The following is an 18,005-nucleotide window of genomic DNA, read 5'->3' as shown; positions in this document are numbered from 1 at the left end:
CGAGAAAAGCGAGAGCACGTCCTCACGGCTGAAACGCTCTCACAGGCGGGAGCATTCCCGCTGGACTCACAAGGTCCCCGAGAGCCAGAGTCGCCGCAGTGAGTTGCCTTTGATGATACCACCTGCTCCGTCTTCTTTACCCTGAAATCTCGGGCTCTCCCGCCAGCCCCTCAGCCAACCTGCCTCGATGCACCGAGCAAGAGGGCGAAGCAGGCAAGTTACAGGGGAGCAGCGGATCCTGCGGAGAGAAGAGGGAAGCCCTCTCCCGCAGGACCACCTCAGAGATGCCAGGTCCCTCGGCCCGGAGAAGAGCTGGCTGCTTTCAATCAAGACATAACCCACGATGGACAAGGGAAGATTTTTAAGGAGCTCAGATGCAGTGAAAATGACCGGCACACTGGCTGGCTCGAACTTTCCCCTCCTAAGTGAGAAGGACCCGGCCAGAGCTGGGCTTGAAACCTGACCTCACCACAAAACACTGCAGGCCCGAGGGGGCCCGCCCACTCCCCAGGCAGAAGGGCCCGTGTGAGCAGCGGCAAGGATGGAGAAAGCTCAGAGACAGGCAGCTCAGACGCCAGAACATGATTCATCCATGTTGCTTATGAACAGGGAGCAAATCAGGGGCTTGGAAGGGGCAGTACAGTGAGCAGTGAGGAGGGCGTTTGCCTCAAGCACGGCTGACCGAGGTTCCATCCCCAGCATCCCATATGGTCCCTCGAGTGCGGCCAGCAGTAATTGCCGAGTGCAGAGCCAGGAATAATCCCAGAGCGTTGCTGGGTGTGACCCAAAAGCCAAAAACAAAAATCAGAAATCCTGAGTGCCTTGGGGCCGGCGTGATAGTACAGTGGGGAGGGCGTTTGCCTTACACGCGGCTGGCCTGAGTTCAATCCCCGGCATCCCATATGGTACCACCCCCAGCAGTGCCAGGAGTAATTCCTGAGTGCAGAGCCAGGAGGAACCCCTGAGCATTGCCGGGTGTTACCCAAAAAATGAGTACCAGAGAGGGTGGTACAGCTGGTTCACGTCGGGTGGTGCCAGGGATCAGACCTGGAGCCTCTACCACCCCAAGCCTGTGCGCCTGTCCTCTGAGCTCTCTTGGGACCACGGTACACCAGGATTCTCTGGCGAGGTAAGAAGACACGAACGGTCAGTTTGGGTCAGAGGAACTTTCCCGCTCGCAAGACCAAGTGATCTCATCCTGGGAGCAGCTTTTCCTTTTAGGAACTGGGCGTGTTTGTTTTCCCCCACTGTCTCCTGCAGTCAGCAAAGCCCAGGACGGGGCTGTCAAGAGCAGACCTTTCTTCCGGTCCTTTCATAAATCAGAACCCCTGCACGCCAAACGGACACACGGGGATTCGATTACAGCATTAACCGCTCACATTTTCCTTCCAAAGGATAATGAATGACGAGCCTTTGTCTCACTGTGCCTAAGTCCAACCCTTACTTCATCACAGCTCAGCAGGCTAGGAGGCTGTCCAAGACACAGCTGAGTCCAAAACAACACAAAAGACCAAATCCATCCATCCTTCCTTCCTTTCCTTTCCTTCCTTCCTTCCTTCCTTCCTTCCTTCCTTCCTTCCTTCCTTCCTTCCTTCCTTCCTTCCTTCCTTCCTTCCTCCTTTCCTCCTTCCTTCTTTCTTCCTTCCTCCTACCTTCCCTTTTTCCTTCCTTTCTTTCTCCTTTCTCCCTTCCCTCCTTTTCTCCCTTATTCCTTCCTTCCTTCCTTCCTTCCTTCCTTCCTGTTCAGGGATCACTCTTGTCAGATTTGGGGGACCATATGGGGATTGAACCCAAGTTACCCGTGTGTAAGGCAAACACCCTACCTGTTGAACAATCCCTCGGGCCCCTATGAGCCCTCTTTTCTTGTGTTGATTTTTGGGTTGCACCCAATAGTGCTGGAGGTTACTCCCAGCTCTAGGCTTCCAGATCCTTCCCAGTGGTGCTCAGACACAGTGGCCGGAGGGGCTCCGGAAAGTGTGCTCTGAGGCTGATGGCGACCATCTCAGCACTGTCTACCATGAAATGAGACACTTTAATCAAGTTCAGTAAAAATTCACTTTTGTTTTACTTAGTTTTGTTTTTATTTGGGGGGGGGGGCACAGCACAACCGCCAGTGTTCTGACTCCTCCTTCTGTGCTCAATGTGTGCAAAGTGCCTACCCCAGACCATCTGTCCAGCCTCGGCCGTCTGGGTTCTGAGCTCTCGGTTATGAGAATATGCCACCACTGCCTTTGGGGCCGGACCATCGGTACTAACAATGGCCTGTGGAGACGCTCTTTACCCCAGGTTCTGGGCCTTCCTGGGGTCCCCACCCCACTGGGGACCCATCCCCGGCACTGCCAGGACCACCCCCAAACACCAGGCCTCGGGTAGCCCTCGTACCCCAGGTAGACACGGATCCCGTGAGGCACTGCGTTCAGGCTGGCGTGGAGGCCTGGGGCCGGGGGCCGGCTCTCGCCTGGCACACAGCCAACTGGGCGTGGTCCCTGGCGCCACACAGAGCCCGGAGCAGCCCCGGAAGCACTATCAGGCATGGCCCCTCCCGAATGAAAAACAAACAAAAACAACCCCGTTGCCGTCTCCTAATCCCACATCCTTAGGAGCTGAGGAGGGGATGAGAGAGGTGAGACGAGGCTCTGCCGATGGTCCGGGAAGACAGGAGGGGAACTGCGATCCACTCTGGCCCTACCAGCCTGCACAGAGCCCTTTGGGATGCCACTTCACGCGCGTCCACGCACTCACGCACACAAGAACACACACATGTGTGCACACACATGCATGCACACATGCAAATGCACACATGCAAACATGCACAAGAACACATGCACACATGCATGCAAACATGCAAATACACACTCGCACATGCATGCACACATGCATGTAAATGTGCACATACACACATCCACACAAACATGCAAACACATGCACAGGCACACACAGGCACACATGCATGCAAACATAAAACACATACATGCATGCAAACATGCATACACATGCATTCACACAGGCACAGGCACACATGAGCACACACGTACATACATGCACGCACATACACACATGTGCACATGCATGCAAACATGCAAGCACGCGTACTTAAACACACACGCATGCAAACATGCACAACACATGCATGCAAACATGCAAACACATGTATTCACACGTGCACAGGCACACATGCACACTCATGAGCACACACACGTACATCCATGCACACTCACGCACTGGCCTGTGGTCTCAAAGGAGGTTCAAGCTGAAACGGGACCTCCAAAGGCAGCTTCCCCCAGAAGCACTGGAGCCGCCAAGAGTCTAACCGAGGCGGATTAGCTGTTACGCTGGCGTCCCCCAACCCGGGGAACCTAACACCACGGCTAATGTTACAGCAGCGAGAAACCCCCATTCCCTGCCCACCGCCCAGGGAGGTGGGAAGGAGAAAAGTTTGCCACAAGCTACGGGGGTGGGGGGTGGCTGGAAGGGAATCAAGGAGAAGTGGACTGTCTCTGACTACATTTCTCTCCCATCTGATACAAGACTGCTAGTTTGTTTCTCCTGAATTTCATTTTTCCAGCTCAAACTCTGAACCCTGACTGAAGACAGTCACATCTAGCCCCCCCGAAGGCACTGCGAATTAGTTTCACTAGATTCATCAATCCCTTCCTCCCAGTCGGAATACAAATGACCCGATTCAGGGTTCTGAGCAAAAGTTCTGTTCACGGGTGCCAGAGAGATATTTTAGGGGTTAAGATGCTTGTAGTGCAAGCAAGTGACCTTGGTTAAATCCTGGGTACCACATATGGTTCCCGAGCACTGCCAGGAGAGATCCCTGAGCAGAGCCAGGATTAAGCCCTAAGCACTGCCGGGTGTCCGATAAATAAAGTCTATTCCGAGCCAGAGGAATGCTGCAGCGGCTCAGAGCATCAACTTCTCATGGTATGGTCATGAGTTCAAATCCCGGGTGTCGCACATGCATCCCATACAATTATGGCAATTCCGCTGCTGGAGCCTAGAGCTAAGAGCCAGATGTAAGCCCTGAGCACCACAGGTGTGGCTCCCCTCACTGCAAACAAAAATCAAACACACAAAAGCAAGCAAGGCTTTCACTGAACTTTCACAACCTCCTTGGGAGAGAAGCACCAACATAACAAGGCTAGAAATGGTAGCAATAAAGAGCCTCAAGACTGCCGGAACTAAGCAGGCGAAAGCAGAGAAATTTCTGCACCTCAAAAGAAATGGTGACCAAGATATAAAGATAGCCCACCCAAAACGATCCACCCAATACTCATCTGATAAGGGGTTAATATCAAAGATACATGAGGCACTGGCAGAACTTTACAAGGAAAAACCATCCAACCAACCCCATCGAAAAATAGGGAGAAGAAATGAACAGAAACTTCCTCAAGGAAGACATCCAAATGGTCAAGGGCACATGAAAGAAAATGCTCTGCATCACTGCTCATCGGGGAGATGCAGATCAAAACAACAATGAGATATCTCATACAACAGAGACTGGCCCACAGCCAGAAGAACAAGAACACGGAGAAGGGGACTCTCCTTCATTGTTGGTGGGAATGCCGACTGCTCCAGCCTTTTCTGAAAACAATATAGGCATTCCTCAAAAAAACTAGAAATTAAGGGGCTGGAGCAATAGCACAGCGGGTAGGGCATTTGCCTTGCACTCGGCTGACCCGGGTTCGATTCCCAGCATCCCATATGGTCCCCCAAATACTGCCAAGAGTAATTCCTGAGTGCATGAGCCAGGAGTAACCACTGTGCACTGCCGGGTGTGACCCCCCAAAACCAAAAAAAAAACAAACAAAAAAAACCCCGTATGACTCCGCAATACTACTTCTACAAGTGCTGGATGGATAGCACAGCTGGTAGGGCGCTTGCCTTGCACGCAGCCGACCCGGGTTCGATTCCCAGCATCCCATATGGTCCCCTGAGCACCGCCAGGGGTGATTCCTGTGTGCAGAGCAAGGAGTAACCTCTGTGCATCGCCGGGTGTGACCCAAAAAGCAAAAAATAAAAAAATAAAAAAATAATAATACTTCTACAAATATACGCTGTGGAGACCCAAACATGGTGGCAGAAACACCACCACACCACCGGCACGTCTGTGTTCACTGCAACACTATTCGCCAGAGCCAGAATGCACCAGGAGGGAGAGCTGAGGAGAGGCCCCCAGGCTGCTTCCCGTCTCTGGGTATCCCCACAGGAGGCCACTCCACACCTTGGGGTGTCCAGCCCTGGGCGGGGTGGGCGGCCAGGGCCAGGGAGCTGAATGCGGGACCCCACAGCCCAGGAGAGGAGAGTGACCCCTCATCCCTTCCCCACCCTGGGACAGTGACGCCCACAGCCTGAGGCTAGTTTGCCTTTTTCGGGTGGGATGCCAGCAATGTAGCCAGGTCGGCTGTGAGCAAGGCAAGCGCCTGCCATCTCTCGGGTCCAGTGGCGCTGCTGTAAAGGACCAAGGAGCCCCCAGATAGAGCAAAAGAGTGCCTCCTCAGAGGAGAACACGGACTTTGCCCAAAGGAGCGAGAGCACTTAATCGCCCTCCCTCTTAGGATTTGCCCCAGCACAGAGGCAAGGTGATTCAATTCCATAATTAAAAAAATAAAAAGCTCTGAAAGATGCCTTTGTTGTTGCAAAGGACAGCTATCATGGGAAAAGCATCCTGACAGCTGTGAAAACAGTCGATCGCCAATGCCAGCGTTTTTCTCCTCGGGGCAGGGTTTTCTTTCCCTCTGCCTGAACCCCAGCAGCTGACCTCAAAAGCGCCAGCTGTGCCCCTGCATTATCTTGAATAGGCTGCCACCTAGTGGCAGCCACAGGGAAACACATCCGTTTGGGCCACAGGGGCGTCTGCTCAAGGCTGATTCCTGGCCCAAGGGGGTCACTTCCTGGCAGCACTCAGGGGACCAGGGATGGTACTTGGGATGGAACTGGGGTCAGCCGTGTGCTAGGCAAGCGTGCCATCTCTCTGGCCTCCAAATTTTAAAGAGGTTATTACATTAATCATCCTTGCAATCCTTGTGTGGAGGGGGAAGTGATGTGTGTATGTTGTTTGCGGGCTCTCTCTCCCTCCCTCTTTTTCTCTCTCTCTCCGTCTTCTCTCTCTGTCTTCTCACTTCTCTCTCTGTGTCTTCTCTCTCTCTCTGTCTTCTCTCTCTCTGTGTGTCTTCTCTCTCTCTGTTTTTTCTCTCTCTCTCTCTCTTTCTCTCTTCCCCCTCACATTCAGTGCTCTCAAGCCGCTGTGTATAGACCAGATCGGGATAGCTCCTCCTTGTGCTCTGCTTCTGTGTGTGCCCTCTTCTGTCTGTCTCTATCTCTGTCTCTTCCGACCTCTCTCTGTCTCTGCTTCTGTGTCTTCTCTCTCGCTTCTGTGTCTTCCCTGCTGCTTCTTTGTCTTCTCCCTGCTTAGGTGTCTTCTCCCTCTACTTCTCTTACAGACTTAGTTTATATAGCAATCACATAGGGTGCTGACACAAAGGTGGGTTGAACATTAACAAATCAACAAAGAGGGGTAGGGGCTGGAGAGATAGCACAGCGGGTAGGGCGTTTGCCTTGCACGCGGCCGACCCAGGTTCAAATCCCAGCATCCCATATGGTCCCCTGAGCACGGCCAGGGGTAATTCCTGAGTGCAGAGCCAGGAGTAACCCCTGTGCATCGCCAGGTGTGACCCAAAAAGAAAAAAAAAAAAAAAAAAAAAAACAAAGAGGGGTAAAACCACTTCTCTAGGAGATTAACTGAAGGATAAAATCTCATCTAAGGAGATTACTCCAGATGACTAGGAGATCTGCTCAAGGGTGGGATCCCATCCAGGGTATGTCACTTTCTTCTTTCCTCAGCTAGTAATCCACTTAAATAGTTGTAGTAAATCTACTTCTAATATTTCTAGCAATGTCATTCTGTATGAGCACAGTAAGACATATATCAGACTTAAAGTTTGGTTCTTCCTGAGAACATTCACTATATATTCCAGACCACAGTCCTCAGGCCAGGTTAGTCTTCCTAACCCCAGCACGGTCCTAGTCTCGTCATTACTTTTGGATCATGCCAGCATTTGTCTATGACCATGCTCTCAACTTATAGTTGAGTATTGTGGCGCTTTGGCCTGGTCCATTTCAATGCCAGGGTAGCTCACAGCTTGCCCTGGGTCCATTCTGTCCCTTGTCGGGACCCTGCTTTTGGGGTGCTAAGAACTAAGGGCAACTGAGTTGAGAAAGCAGATGCCAAGAATAAATATTATTGGAGTCAATCAGCTTCCCAATTGCAAAGCATAATATAAACTGTCTTCCTGTGTCCATACAGAAAGGACATAGCTTCAAGGTAAACTAAGTTCCCTGCGGCGAGGCTGAAAGGACAAACTCATTGTTATCCTACAGCAATCCTATAATAAAATTGTATAAAGTTGTATAAAATTATAAAATTTGTTAATTTTATTAAGATTATAAAATTGCAATAAAATTTCCGCAATTTTGCTAACGATTTTTTTTCCTCTTTACCCTTAAGCGAAACTAGCCTATAATCATCCTTTAACATCTGCCCTTATCTGGTTTGGGAGTAAGAAAAAAACAAAGAAAAAATGAAATTGATCCCAAAAGGCAGATTCTTCCTTTTCTCTTTCTTTGGTAGGAAACTCAGTCTATTGTGTATTTAAAATCACCTCCAGTGGGTTGGGTTTGCCTGTTTGGGGGGCATGGGAGTCCTGAATGTATACAGGGTAATTTTACACAGATTCTTTTTCGAAAATTACTTTTTCTAGGAAAGCATTCACTTGATACAGATTTTCCAGTCCAGCAGAAAACCTTGTTTATATTCTCCTGGTGACAAAAAAAAGAATAATGCATTTCTGTGGCTAGGGCTCCAGTTCATCCCCAGCCTTGCTGGTCATTATCCTTTTGTCTTGATTATTTTGGCTACTGGTGTGTATGTTGCTAGACCTCTGGCTCCGGGCTTTGTTAGTAATCTCTCACACGGATTTGTTTTCCGTTGCATGACGCTGCTCTCCACTGCTTTCATTACCTGAGGTTTTCGGCTACTTTTTCTCTTTTTTTCTTTGTTTTTGTTTTGTTTTGTTTTCTAGGAGTTGGGGGTGGGAGGCAGATAGAAGCCGGGGTGGCTGCATGCACAGCAAGCCCCTTAGGGCCCTAATATTTTCTGCCCAAGCCAATTTTCCCATGGGGGGGAGCTTTCTTCACAATACTCAATTTTCCTGCCCCAAACACCAATGGTTGCCTGGTGGCCCCGACTTTAACATAACCCAAGATTTCATTGTCTTTTTAATGAAACATGAAGTTCAGAATGTTTTGCCCCTTCCTTTTCATCTCCTTCCAGTTCAAAATCCTCACATCTCTTTAAAAGCCAGAATTCTCTCAGCTCCACAGCTGGGCTCAAAGCATTCAAGCCGAAACATGATCTTTGTAGTTGGAGCCTTTTTCAGTCCCAGAAAATTGGCTTAGCCTGACCTCTACAGCTCGCTTCCTGTCCCCAAACTGCTGCCCTGGGCACATGGAGACCCCCGGCCTTCCTCGTTCCGTGTGACTCTGGGGGTGCTCCTGCTCGCCCTGTTTCTTATTAAAAAAAAAAAAAAAAAAAGTCGGGCTGGAGCAATAGCACAGCAGGTAGGGCTTGCATGCCTTGCATGCGGCTGACCTGGGTTCGATTCCCAGCATCCCATATGCCAGGATTAGAACCCTCACACATACTAAGACGAGCACTCTGGCTCTGAGCCATGTCCTGGGGCCGGAGACCATGGATCTAGAGGCTAGGAAAGAGTTTCCCATCAAAGCTATTATCCCTTTGATGGCTGAGTCATGGAGTACTTTCAAAGGTTTTCCCATAGTGGAAGATAGTGAACATTGGAGGAAAGACACCGTCTTTTGGGGCTGGAGCAATAGCACGGCGGGTAGGGTGTTTGCACGTGGCTGACCCAGGTTCGATTCCCAGCATCCCATATGGTCCCCTGAGCACCGCCAGGAGTAGTTCCTGAGTGCAGAGCCAGGAGTAACCCCTGTGCATTGCCGGGTGTGACCCAAAAAGCAAAAAAAAAGTCTAGTAGGGCACAGAAGAGCTAGTCCAGAGAGCAGGATGCTGACCCTGCACGTGGCCCACCCAGGTGTGACCCCCAGCACCCTACTCGGTCCCCTGAGCTCCCAAGGAGCAATTCCTGAGCACAGAGCCAAGAGGAAGCCCCGAGCCCTGCCGGTGTGGCCGGAAAAGCACAAACACAGCTCAGAGGGGTTCCGGCACGCTCACCAGGCGGCAGGGAGAAGAGTTCACCCCCTTTTCTCCGACTTCTCCCGAGACAGGCTAGGTTTGGACATTCCCTGGCCCAGGGAAGGTTCTGTGCTTGCTGCCAGGGCGCCCTGTTGGATAACACTGGTTTGTCCTTGCTCCTCCCTCAGGGACCTTATTATGAGTTACTCCCATTACAGTGCTCCCAAGGCACACCCAATTCCATCAGGCACTAATAATCCTATATTGCTTTTCTTCCTTTATGTCCTTTTGCATGGGTTAGCAATGTCTTTTTTTTGTATAGACACAGAAAGACAGTTCACGCTATGCTTCTGTAACATGGGAGTTAATGGACTCCGAATAATATTTACTCCTGGGCATCCTTCATATTTACCTGACTTAAGCCTCAGTTGCCTTTAGTTCCTAACACCCCCAAAAGGAGGGTCCCAGCAAGGGACTTGGATGGAACCAAGTCCCATTTGGTTGTCCCATAAGCTACCTTTGCCAGGGTAGCATGGATAAGCATAAGCTACCCTGGTAAAGAAAAGGGACAGGCTAAGAGCAGTAAAACATATAATAAATTAAGAGCACAGTCATGGAACAAACTGTCATGATCCAAAAAGTAGTAACTGAATAAGGACCCTGCTGGGGTTAGGAAAGACTAACCTGGCCCAAAACTGTAGTCTGGGATATAGAGCCAGATGTCCCAGGAAGAGCCAACCTTCAAGCTTAGTATATCTCTTACTGTGTTCATACAAAATGACTAGAAATATTATTAAGTGAATTTAATATAATTATTATATTTTATTTTATTTTATTTTATTTTTTTGGTTTTTGGGTCACACCTGGAGGTGCACAGGGGTTACTCCTGGCTCTTCACTCAGGAATTACCCCTGGCGGTGCTCAGGGGACCATATGGGATGCTGGGATTAGAACCCGGGTCGGCCGCGTGCAAGGCAAACGCCCTACCCGCTGTGCTATCGCTCCAGCCCCTGATTATTATATTTTAATAGCTAAGGAAAGGAGAAAGTAATACACCCCGGATGGAATCCCACCTTTGAGCGGACCTCCATGTAATCTCGAGTGCTGAATCCCCAGATGAGATTTTGTCCCTGAGTTAATCTCCTAGAACTTCCCCTGAAGGAGTGGTTTTGCATCTGTTTGTTGTTATGACAATGTTCAGCCCCACCTGTGTGTAACCCCCACCCTTCACGATTTCCATATAACCAATGCTGTGAGGAGAACCAACGCTCACTGATCAAGCAGCCCGTGACCCCTGTCTTCCTTCCTTCTTCGCTCTCTGCCTGGACGGGTTCTCTGCCACCAACGCACAGCGCCCTACCTTGCTCTGCAGCTGGGGGGCGCTCCAGGGCGCGCTCATGGTCAGGGAGCCTCGTCTCTGGAACAGACACTGCAGCGCAGCCTCCAAGGACCCGTGGGCTCCGAGCACCAGCACCTTCTTTCCTTCCAGATCAACACCTGGGCACGAACAGAAATGCAGCGTGAGGGTTGGCTCGGGGCCCCTCTCTGTGCACCCCTCTCGCTTCAAGGAAAAGAAACGGCGGGGGGAGGGAGGGAGGGAAGCAGCCCAGGACGAAGAGTAGGGTGCCTGTGTGGCACCAGGCCGACCCGGGTTCCATCCCAGAAGGTCCCACGAGTACCAGCAGGAGTAATTCCCAAGAGCAAGGAGTGAACCCTGAGCATTGCTGGTTGGGACCTCAAATTTTTTTTAGAAAAAGAGATGGCACCACCGGGTGTGGCCTCCCAAGCCCCCCAACTTAATAACATCTGGAAACTGGGCCCCCTGAGCTTAGAGTGACTATAAACAAAATTGACTCATTCTTTTTTTTTTTTTTTTTTTTGGTTTTTGGGTCACACCCGACGATGCACAGGGGTTACTCCTGGCTCTGCACTCAGGAATTACTCCTGGCGGTGCTCAGGGGGCCATATGGGATGCTGGGAACTGAACCTGGGTCGGCCATGTGCAAGGCAAATGCCCTACCTGCTGTGCTATTGCTCCAGCCCAAGTATACACACACACACACACACACACACACACACACACACACACACACACACATTAGCACACAAAACTCAAAATTCTAACATGTTAATAATCTCTAATACAGGGGTTTCATGGATCCAAGATGAGATATAAGAATTTTCACACACTTTCTTCTAAGGAAATCTTTCTGATCATTTTTAGTCAATTATTCTTAATAAGCAATACAAAATAAGTTGTTTAGCATCTGCCGTTTGGGCAGGCTTGAGTGGTGGTGGGAAAATTCAAAATAACGGTGGTGGGATTGGTGTTGAAACACTGAATGTAATCAATTCCTGTGAACAACTCCTTAAAAATAAAATTTAAAAAAAGAGAGAACCGGGTTTTGTTGCCTGGGGACCACACCTGGTCCTGCTCAGGGCTGACTCCTGGCTTTGTGCTCAGGGATCCATATGTTGGTACCAGGCACGGAACGTAGATCGGCCTCATGCAAGGCCAGTGCAGAGCCCGCCCCGCAGGACGCTGGCTCCAGTCCTCCCTGGGCGGCTATTTCTGCTGCTGGAGCCATGGCCAGTGCGGCCACTGCAGGCAGTACCCAGGGACAGAACCCGAGCTCACACCCACTCTCCTGACTCCACTCTGTTTGGGTGACACAGTTACAACAGGGTTAAAGCTCATGCAGTGATTTGCTTCCATCACTGACGTAAGGGTGCAGAGTGAGGGTCTCGGTGTGGCTCAGCATGTGACAACCCGCGTCCATCTGCAGGACCACAGAATAAGAGTGAAAATACAGGGGCCGGAGCGATAGTACAGCAGGTAGGGCGTTACATGCCTTGCATGCAACCAACCCGGGTTCGATTCCCAGCATCCCATATGGTCCCCCGAGCACTGCCAGGAGTAATTCCTGAGTGCAGAGCCAGGAGTAAGCCCTGAGCATTGTCAGGTGTGACCCAAAAAGCAAAAAAAAAAAAAAGTGTGAAAATACAACCAAGGGGCCAGAGCTGTCGCACAGAAGGCAAGGCCTTGCCTTTCACACGGCCCACGGGGTTCCACTCTGAGCACCCCACACGGTTCCCCCAGCCCTGTGAGGATGAGCTCTGAGCACTGCCCGATGGAACCCTTGAGCCAAAAACTAATTCAAAATAAATGAGATAATAAAAGTTAAAAGTACACTGTCAGGGTCGGAGGCCAGTACAGGGGTCAAGGTGCAAGCCTGGCCTGAGGCCGACCCTGGCTCAGTCCCCAGCACCGCCTGCTCCCCCTGAGTGTTGCTGGCCACTCCGAGACCCTCTCGAAGGAGGAGGGGAGGATCAGGGCCAGAGAGACAGTGGCCACGGGCTACCCTGGTTCCGTCCCCGGCACCACCACACTGGGTCTGCCGAGCCCATGTGAATGATCCCGGAGCACCGAGCCAGGAGCACCCGGCCTGCACAGAGTCAGGTGAGAGTCAACAACGCAAATGGGCGCAGAGCCCCGGGAAGGCGCCTACCTGACTTCTCCAGGAGCTCGAGCACTGCTCTGGCCACAGGGGAAACGAAGCACTCCTGGGCGTCCCCGCGCACCAGCTTGCCCAGGTTTATATCCGTAACCCTGCAAGGAGAAAAAAAAGTGGGTCCAGACACGCTCGTCTGCCACTCGCCAGCCCTGGTCCACAGCCAGCGTTTGGATGGAGCCATTATGAAATTGGCGACACGGGCTGGAGTAATAAGTATAACAGGAAAGGGCATTTGCTTTGCACGTGACTGACCTGCGTGTGATCCCCGGCATCCCAGAGGGTCCTCCGAGCACTGCCAGGAGTAATTCCTGAGGGCAGAGCCAGGAGTCACCTCTGAGCATCACTGGGTGTGGCCCAAAATAAACCAGTCAGGGACAGATTAAAAAGCCAGCAAGCGGCGTGGATGTGGGGAGAAAGGGACTCTCATTGTTGGTGGGAATGCCGACTGGTCCAGTCTTTTTGGAAAACAATATGGGCAGTCCTTCAAAAACTAGAAATTGAGCTTCCAACTGACCCTGCAATACCACTTCTGGGAGTATATCCCGAGGGTGCAAAAAAAGCACAGTAGAAAGGACATCTGCACCTGTATGTTCACTGCAGCCCTGTTCACAATAGCCAGAATCTGGAAACAACTTGAATGACCAGGAACAGATGACTGGTTTAAAGAAGCTTTGGTGCATCTACACAATGGAATACTGTGCAGCGGTTAGGAAAGATGAAGTCATGGAAATTTGCTGATAAGTGTATGGTCATGGAGAGTATCATGCTCAGTGAAATGAGTCAGAGAGAGAGGGAAATAGAATACACTCATTTGTGGAATATAAAATAACATAATAGAAGACTGACACCCAAGGACAATAGAGACAGGGCCAGGGAGATTGCTCCATGGTTGGAAGCCTGCCTCATGAGCTGGGGGAGAAGGAAGCTGGGATAGAGAGGGAATCACTGAGTCAGTGATGGTTGGAGGGATCGCTCGGGATGGGAAAAGAGTGCTGAAAGTAGATAAAGGACCAAACAGGATGGCCTCTCAGTGTCTGTGTTGCAAAACATGATGCCCAAATAGAGAGAGAATATGAGGGAAATTGTCAGCCATAGAGGCAGGGGGAGGGTTTGGAAGGGTGGGGGTAATATTGGGGACATGGGTGGTGGAGAATGTGCACTGGTGGAGGGATGGGTGTTTGATCATTGCATGACTGAGGCTCAAACATGAAAGCTTTGTAACTGAATCTCCCAATGATTCAATATAATAAAATGAAAATCGGTATTTAAAAAAAATAAATAAATATAAAAAGCCAGCAGGGACCGAGGCTTCCTATGAGCAATCCCGTGGGAAACTTCCAGGCAGGTGGGTCCCCCGAGTGGAATAAACTGGGGGGTCCTGGTTCTTCTGCCTGGAGCAGGACCATGCACGCAGCACCTCAGGACCTAAGCTGAAAGAGCTCCCACCCGGGGCACCCAGGAGCAATCACAGAACTCTGCGCTGAGCTAGGAAGACCAAGACCCTGAGAGTCAATATTTACCCCTTGGGGAGAGGAGGCTGGAGGGACAAGTGAGTGTCAGACACTCTGAGTGGTGTCCGTGTTCCTCCTCCTTCAGACTCGGATCCCACCCTCCTGAGCTCGACTGACGTCTCCAAACAGGTCAGCGACACAGTGGGGACCCGGGACGGAAAGTCCAACCGCTCCGTCACGAGAAGATGTGAAACGGGCCTGGTTTGGCCCGGCTCTGGATGCCTCCACGCTGACCAGGCAGAGAGGTTTCTTGGTTCAGGCCACTGCTGCCGGTTCTCAAAAGTCTGAGCCTGAGTTCACAGCCCACCCACGCCTGAGTCACCGCAGAGGCCGGGATGGAGACGGACGGAGCCTCTGGCATCTCTGGGAGAACGTGGTCTGTCGTGCCAGCCCCCAGCAAGACGCCCACGACCTTGGAAAACGCTGAGTGTATTTACGGTATATGGTCGGGGATGTGGTTTGGGAGCTGAGAACGTGTTTTGCGTGTGTGAGGTCCTGGGTTCTATGCCTAGCACCACAACATACATGCACACGGACAACTACATATACATACACACATTCACACAATTTTATATAGATGTGCATGTGCTTGTGTGTGTTTGTGTGTTGAGTGTGTGTGTGTTTTCTCTTGTGTTTTCTCACATTAACAAAATACTTGCTATTTCCATACAGGAGAATCTCCACAGAGGATTTTTTTTTTTGGGGGGGTGGTACTGGTACCAGAATGGGGAGCAGTGGATTGGGACCACGCTCAGTGATGCTCAGGGCTCAATTCTGACTCGGTGCTCAGGTATCACTCACGGAGATGCTCAGGGGATATCCTATGTGGTACCAGGATCCAAACGGGGCCAGCCGCAAGAACAAGGACTTTTAATCCCCACAAATCCCCAGGCAGACGGATGGGCCGTTTTCATGCCCCAGGAAGCTTACGCCAGCCAGGATGTGAGTCAAAGTGCAAAACCAGAGCACCTGAGAGTTGGAGTTTCCCCCTCCAATGTCAGAGGAGACCTTGTGTGATGAATAAACACGACTGTCTGGTTTTTCTCAACCTCTGGAGCCAAGGCAGAGCGTGGTCCTGCTGGGAACCAGGGCTCGGGGCTTTTTTCTTTCTCTCCAGCTGGGAGATGAGCAAGGAAAACCTCTTTCTCCCGAGGGGAGAGCTGGCGCGAGGCTCGAGCAGGATGGGGGAGAGAGATCATTTGCAGAGGGCACGGCCTCACGCAGAAGGCAAGTGTACAGGCAGGAAGAAAGAGCTCTCGGGCGAGAGATGCAGCACAGGGGGGAAGGGGCTGCGTACGCTGTCAGCCCGGCTGCGCACCCAGGCGCCACTGATAGTCTATGGTCCCCTGAGGAGCACCTGGGCCAAGAGGCAGGAACTGCTGCCCCTGAGCACTGCTGGGTGTGTAGCCAAGACCACCTGTACCCCGTCCCCTCCCAGGCAAAGCAAAACCACACCTGAATAAGGAACTTTCTCATCAAAAATTTCAAAAGCCATCAAAATCTTTTTTTTTTTTTAATTTGTATTAGTGAATCACCATGAGGTACAGTTACAAACTTATGAACTTTCATATTTGCATCAAAATTTTGAAGCACTTTAAACCATTTGGGGGCATCTCTTAAAATTGACATAATTGATGTTTAAAAAAAATTTTTTTTTTAATCACCCCAGGAAACTTCAGTTAGCCATGGAGGTTCCTTTTTAATCCGCTTTTACTCACCCATCCACATCTTTCTCTGGCTTCAAGGCATTGAGGACTTTGCTGCTGAATGTGTCCTCGGACACCTGGAGGGCGAGGCCGTGGACCCGAGGGTCCTCATTGATCTTCAGGATCTCATCAATGATCTAAGGGAGAAGGGAAAAAAATCCATGTTAAAAAATGGACATTTTACGTATCAAAAAATATAAAACCAGGGGCTGGAGTGATAGCAGAGCAGGTAGGGCATTTGCCTTGCACACAGTCGACCTGGGTTTGATTCCCAGCATCCTATATGGTCCCCCGAGCACTACCAGGAGTAATTCCTGAGTGCAGAGCCAGGAGAAACCCCTGTGCACTGCTGGGAGTGACCCCAAAAATATATAAATATATATATTTATATATATGTATATATATTTGTGTTATATATACATATATATGTATGTATATGTATGTATGTATGTGTGTATATATACATATATATATGTGTGTATATGTATGTATGTATGTGTGTGTGTATATATATATATGTATATATATATAAAACCAAGTAAGCTTTACACATGAAACAAATTTATGAAATGCCTCTTGCATTTCACATTTGGAGTGTCCAGCAAAAGGAAGGCAATCATTCTCTCTTTTCATCATTTTTATCAAAAGTGCAAAAAGCAAAAATTCTAAGCTAAATTTTTTTGTGTGTATGATTTCTCCATCTTTTCACTCTTTTCTCTGCCAGAACAGAACAAAATCAAACGAAAGCCCAAAAATTTTTTAAAAAATAGTTTTAGATAGGCAAGAGAGAAGGAAATCCTGGCAACTATATTTGCACCAAACACAGAAGTCAATTTTCTTTCTTCTCTCTTTTTTTTGATTATTTTTATAAAGTTGTTCATGATCTACTACATTCAATATTCCAACACCAATTCTACCACCATTATGCCTTCCCACCACCATTATTTCCGATTTTTCCAACCACCACCCAAGCCGGCCCAATAGCGGACTCTAAATAATTTAGTGTGTATTGCTTGTTATGAGTAATTCACTAAAAGTGATCAAAAAAAGTTTTCTTAGAAGAAAGTGTGTGCAGATTGCTGCATCTCACCCTGGAGCCAGTAAGCCCTTAAATAAGAGATTATTGACATGTTATCAAAAGTTAAACCTTCTGTGTTAATTATTTTCTTAACCGAGATGGGTTGCCTTTTCCTTTATATCCTGTCCAACGTGGTATGCAGCTCCTGGTACATCAGTGGTGTAGAGTATGAGATATCTACAATTTTAAATGAGGTGATACAGCTGGAGTTAATTTTTTTTCTCTTTTTTAGTCACACCTGGTGATGCACCGGGGTTACTCCTGGCTCTGTACTCAGGAATTACTCCTGGTGGTGCTCGGGAAACCATATAGGATGCTGGGAATCAAACCCAGGTTGGCCGGGTACAAGGCAAACCGCCCTACCCACTGTGCTATCGCTCCAGCCCCTGGAGTTAAATTTTTAACTGAGTGGTGACTCTGGGGTCCGGTAGCATCTCTGCAGCTTGGTGATCTCTTTCAAGATTTATTTGAGTCTCTGGATCATGGCTGGTTAACGAGCTTATACAGCCCTAGAGGCCATGGGCGTGACTGCCAGGGTCCCTGAAGAACAGGGGGGTGGGGGGAGGTCACCCATCCCCAAAAGGAGCCAACTTTCTGGAAGACGAGGGGCCACAAATCTTGAGTGCTCTGACACGACCTGGCCAGACTGTGTTTCAAACACTGCACTTGCCAAAAGTAGAGACATCCTTGCTATCACTCAGGTCCCCTCCCTGTCTGGATCGGAGTGGCACACAAAGAACATTTTCAAAGGCTTCCAACAGATCAACTCTCAGTCTAGAGATCTCCTTGTTCTAGAACACTCTCATAACCCACTCTTTTTTTTTTTTTTTTTTTTTTTTTTTTTGCTTTTTGGGTCACACCTGGCGATGCACAGGGGTTACTCCTGGCTCTGCACTCAGGAATTACCCCTGGCGGTGCTCAGGGGACCATATGGGATGCTGGGATTTGAACCCAGGTCGGCCGCGTGCAAGGCAAACG

The 18,005-nt window shown here is 49.8% G+C and overlaps 1 protein-coding gene across 1 annotated transcript in view; it reads right to left on the bottom strand.

The window, feature by feature from the left end:
- Positions 1-18,005, bottom strand: part of MTHFD1L (methylenetetrahydrofolate dehydrogenase (NADP+ dependent) 1 like) — a 193,214-nt gene that overhangs the window by 159,459 nt on the left and 15,750 nt on the right. Inside the window, exons 5-7 of the mRNA XM_055136619.1 lie at positions 15,962-16,086; positions 12,727-12,827; positions 10,578-10,714 (exon numbers count right to left, since the gene is read on the bottom strand). Coding sequence (XP_054992594.1) covers positions 10,578-10,714; positions 12,727-12,827; positions 15,962-16,086 — 363 coding nt within the window. The remainder of the gene's footprint in view (positions 1-10,577; positions 10,715-12,726; positions 12,828-15,961; positions 16,087-18,005) is intronic.

Source organism: Sorex araneus, chromosome 4 (assembly GCF_027595985.1).
Source record: "Sorex araneus isolate mSorAra2 chromosome 4, mSorAra2.pri, whole genome shotgun sequence".
Taxonomy (NCBI): domain Eukaryota; kingdom Metazoa; phylum Chordata; class Mammalia; order Eulipotyphla; family Soricidae; genus Sorex; species Sorex araneus.
This window is presented reverse-complemented; position numbering and strand designations above follow the sequence as displayed.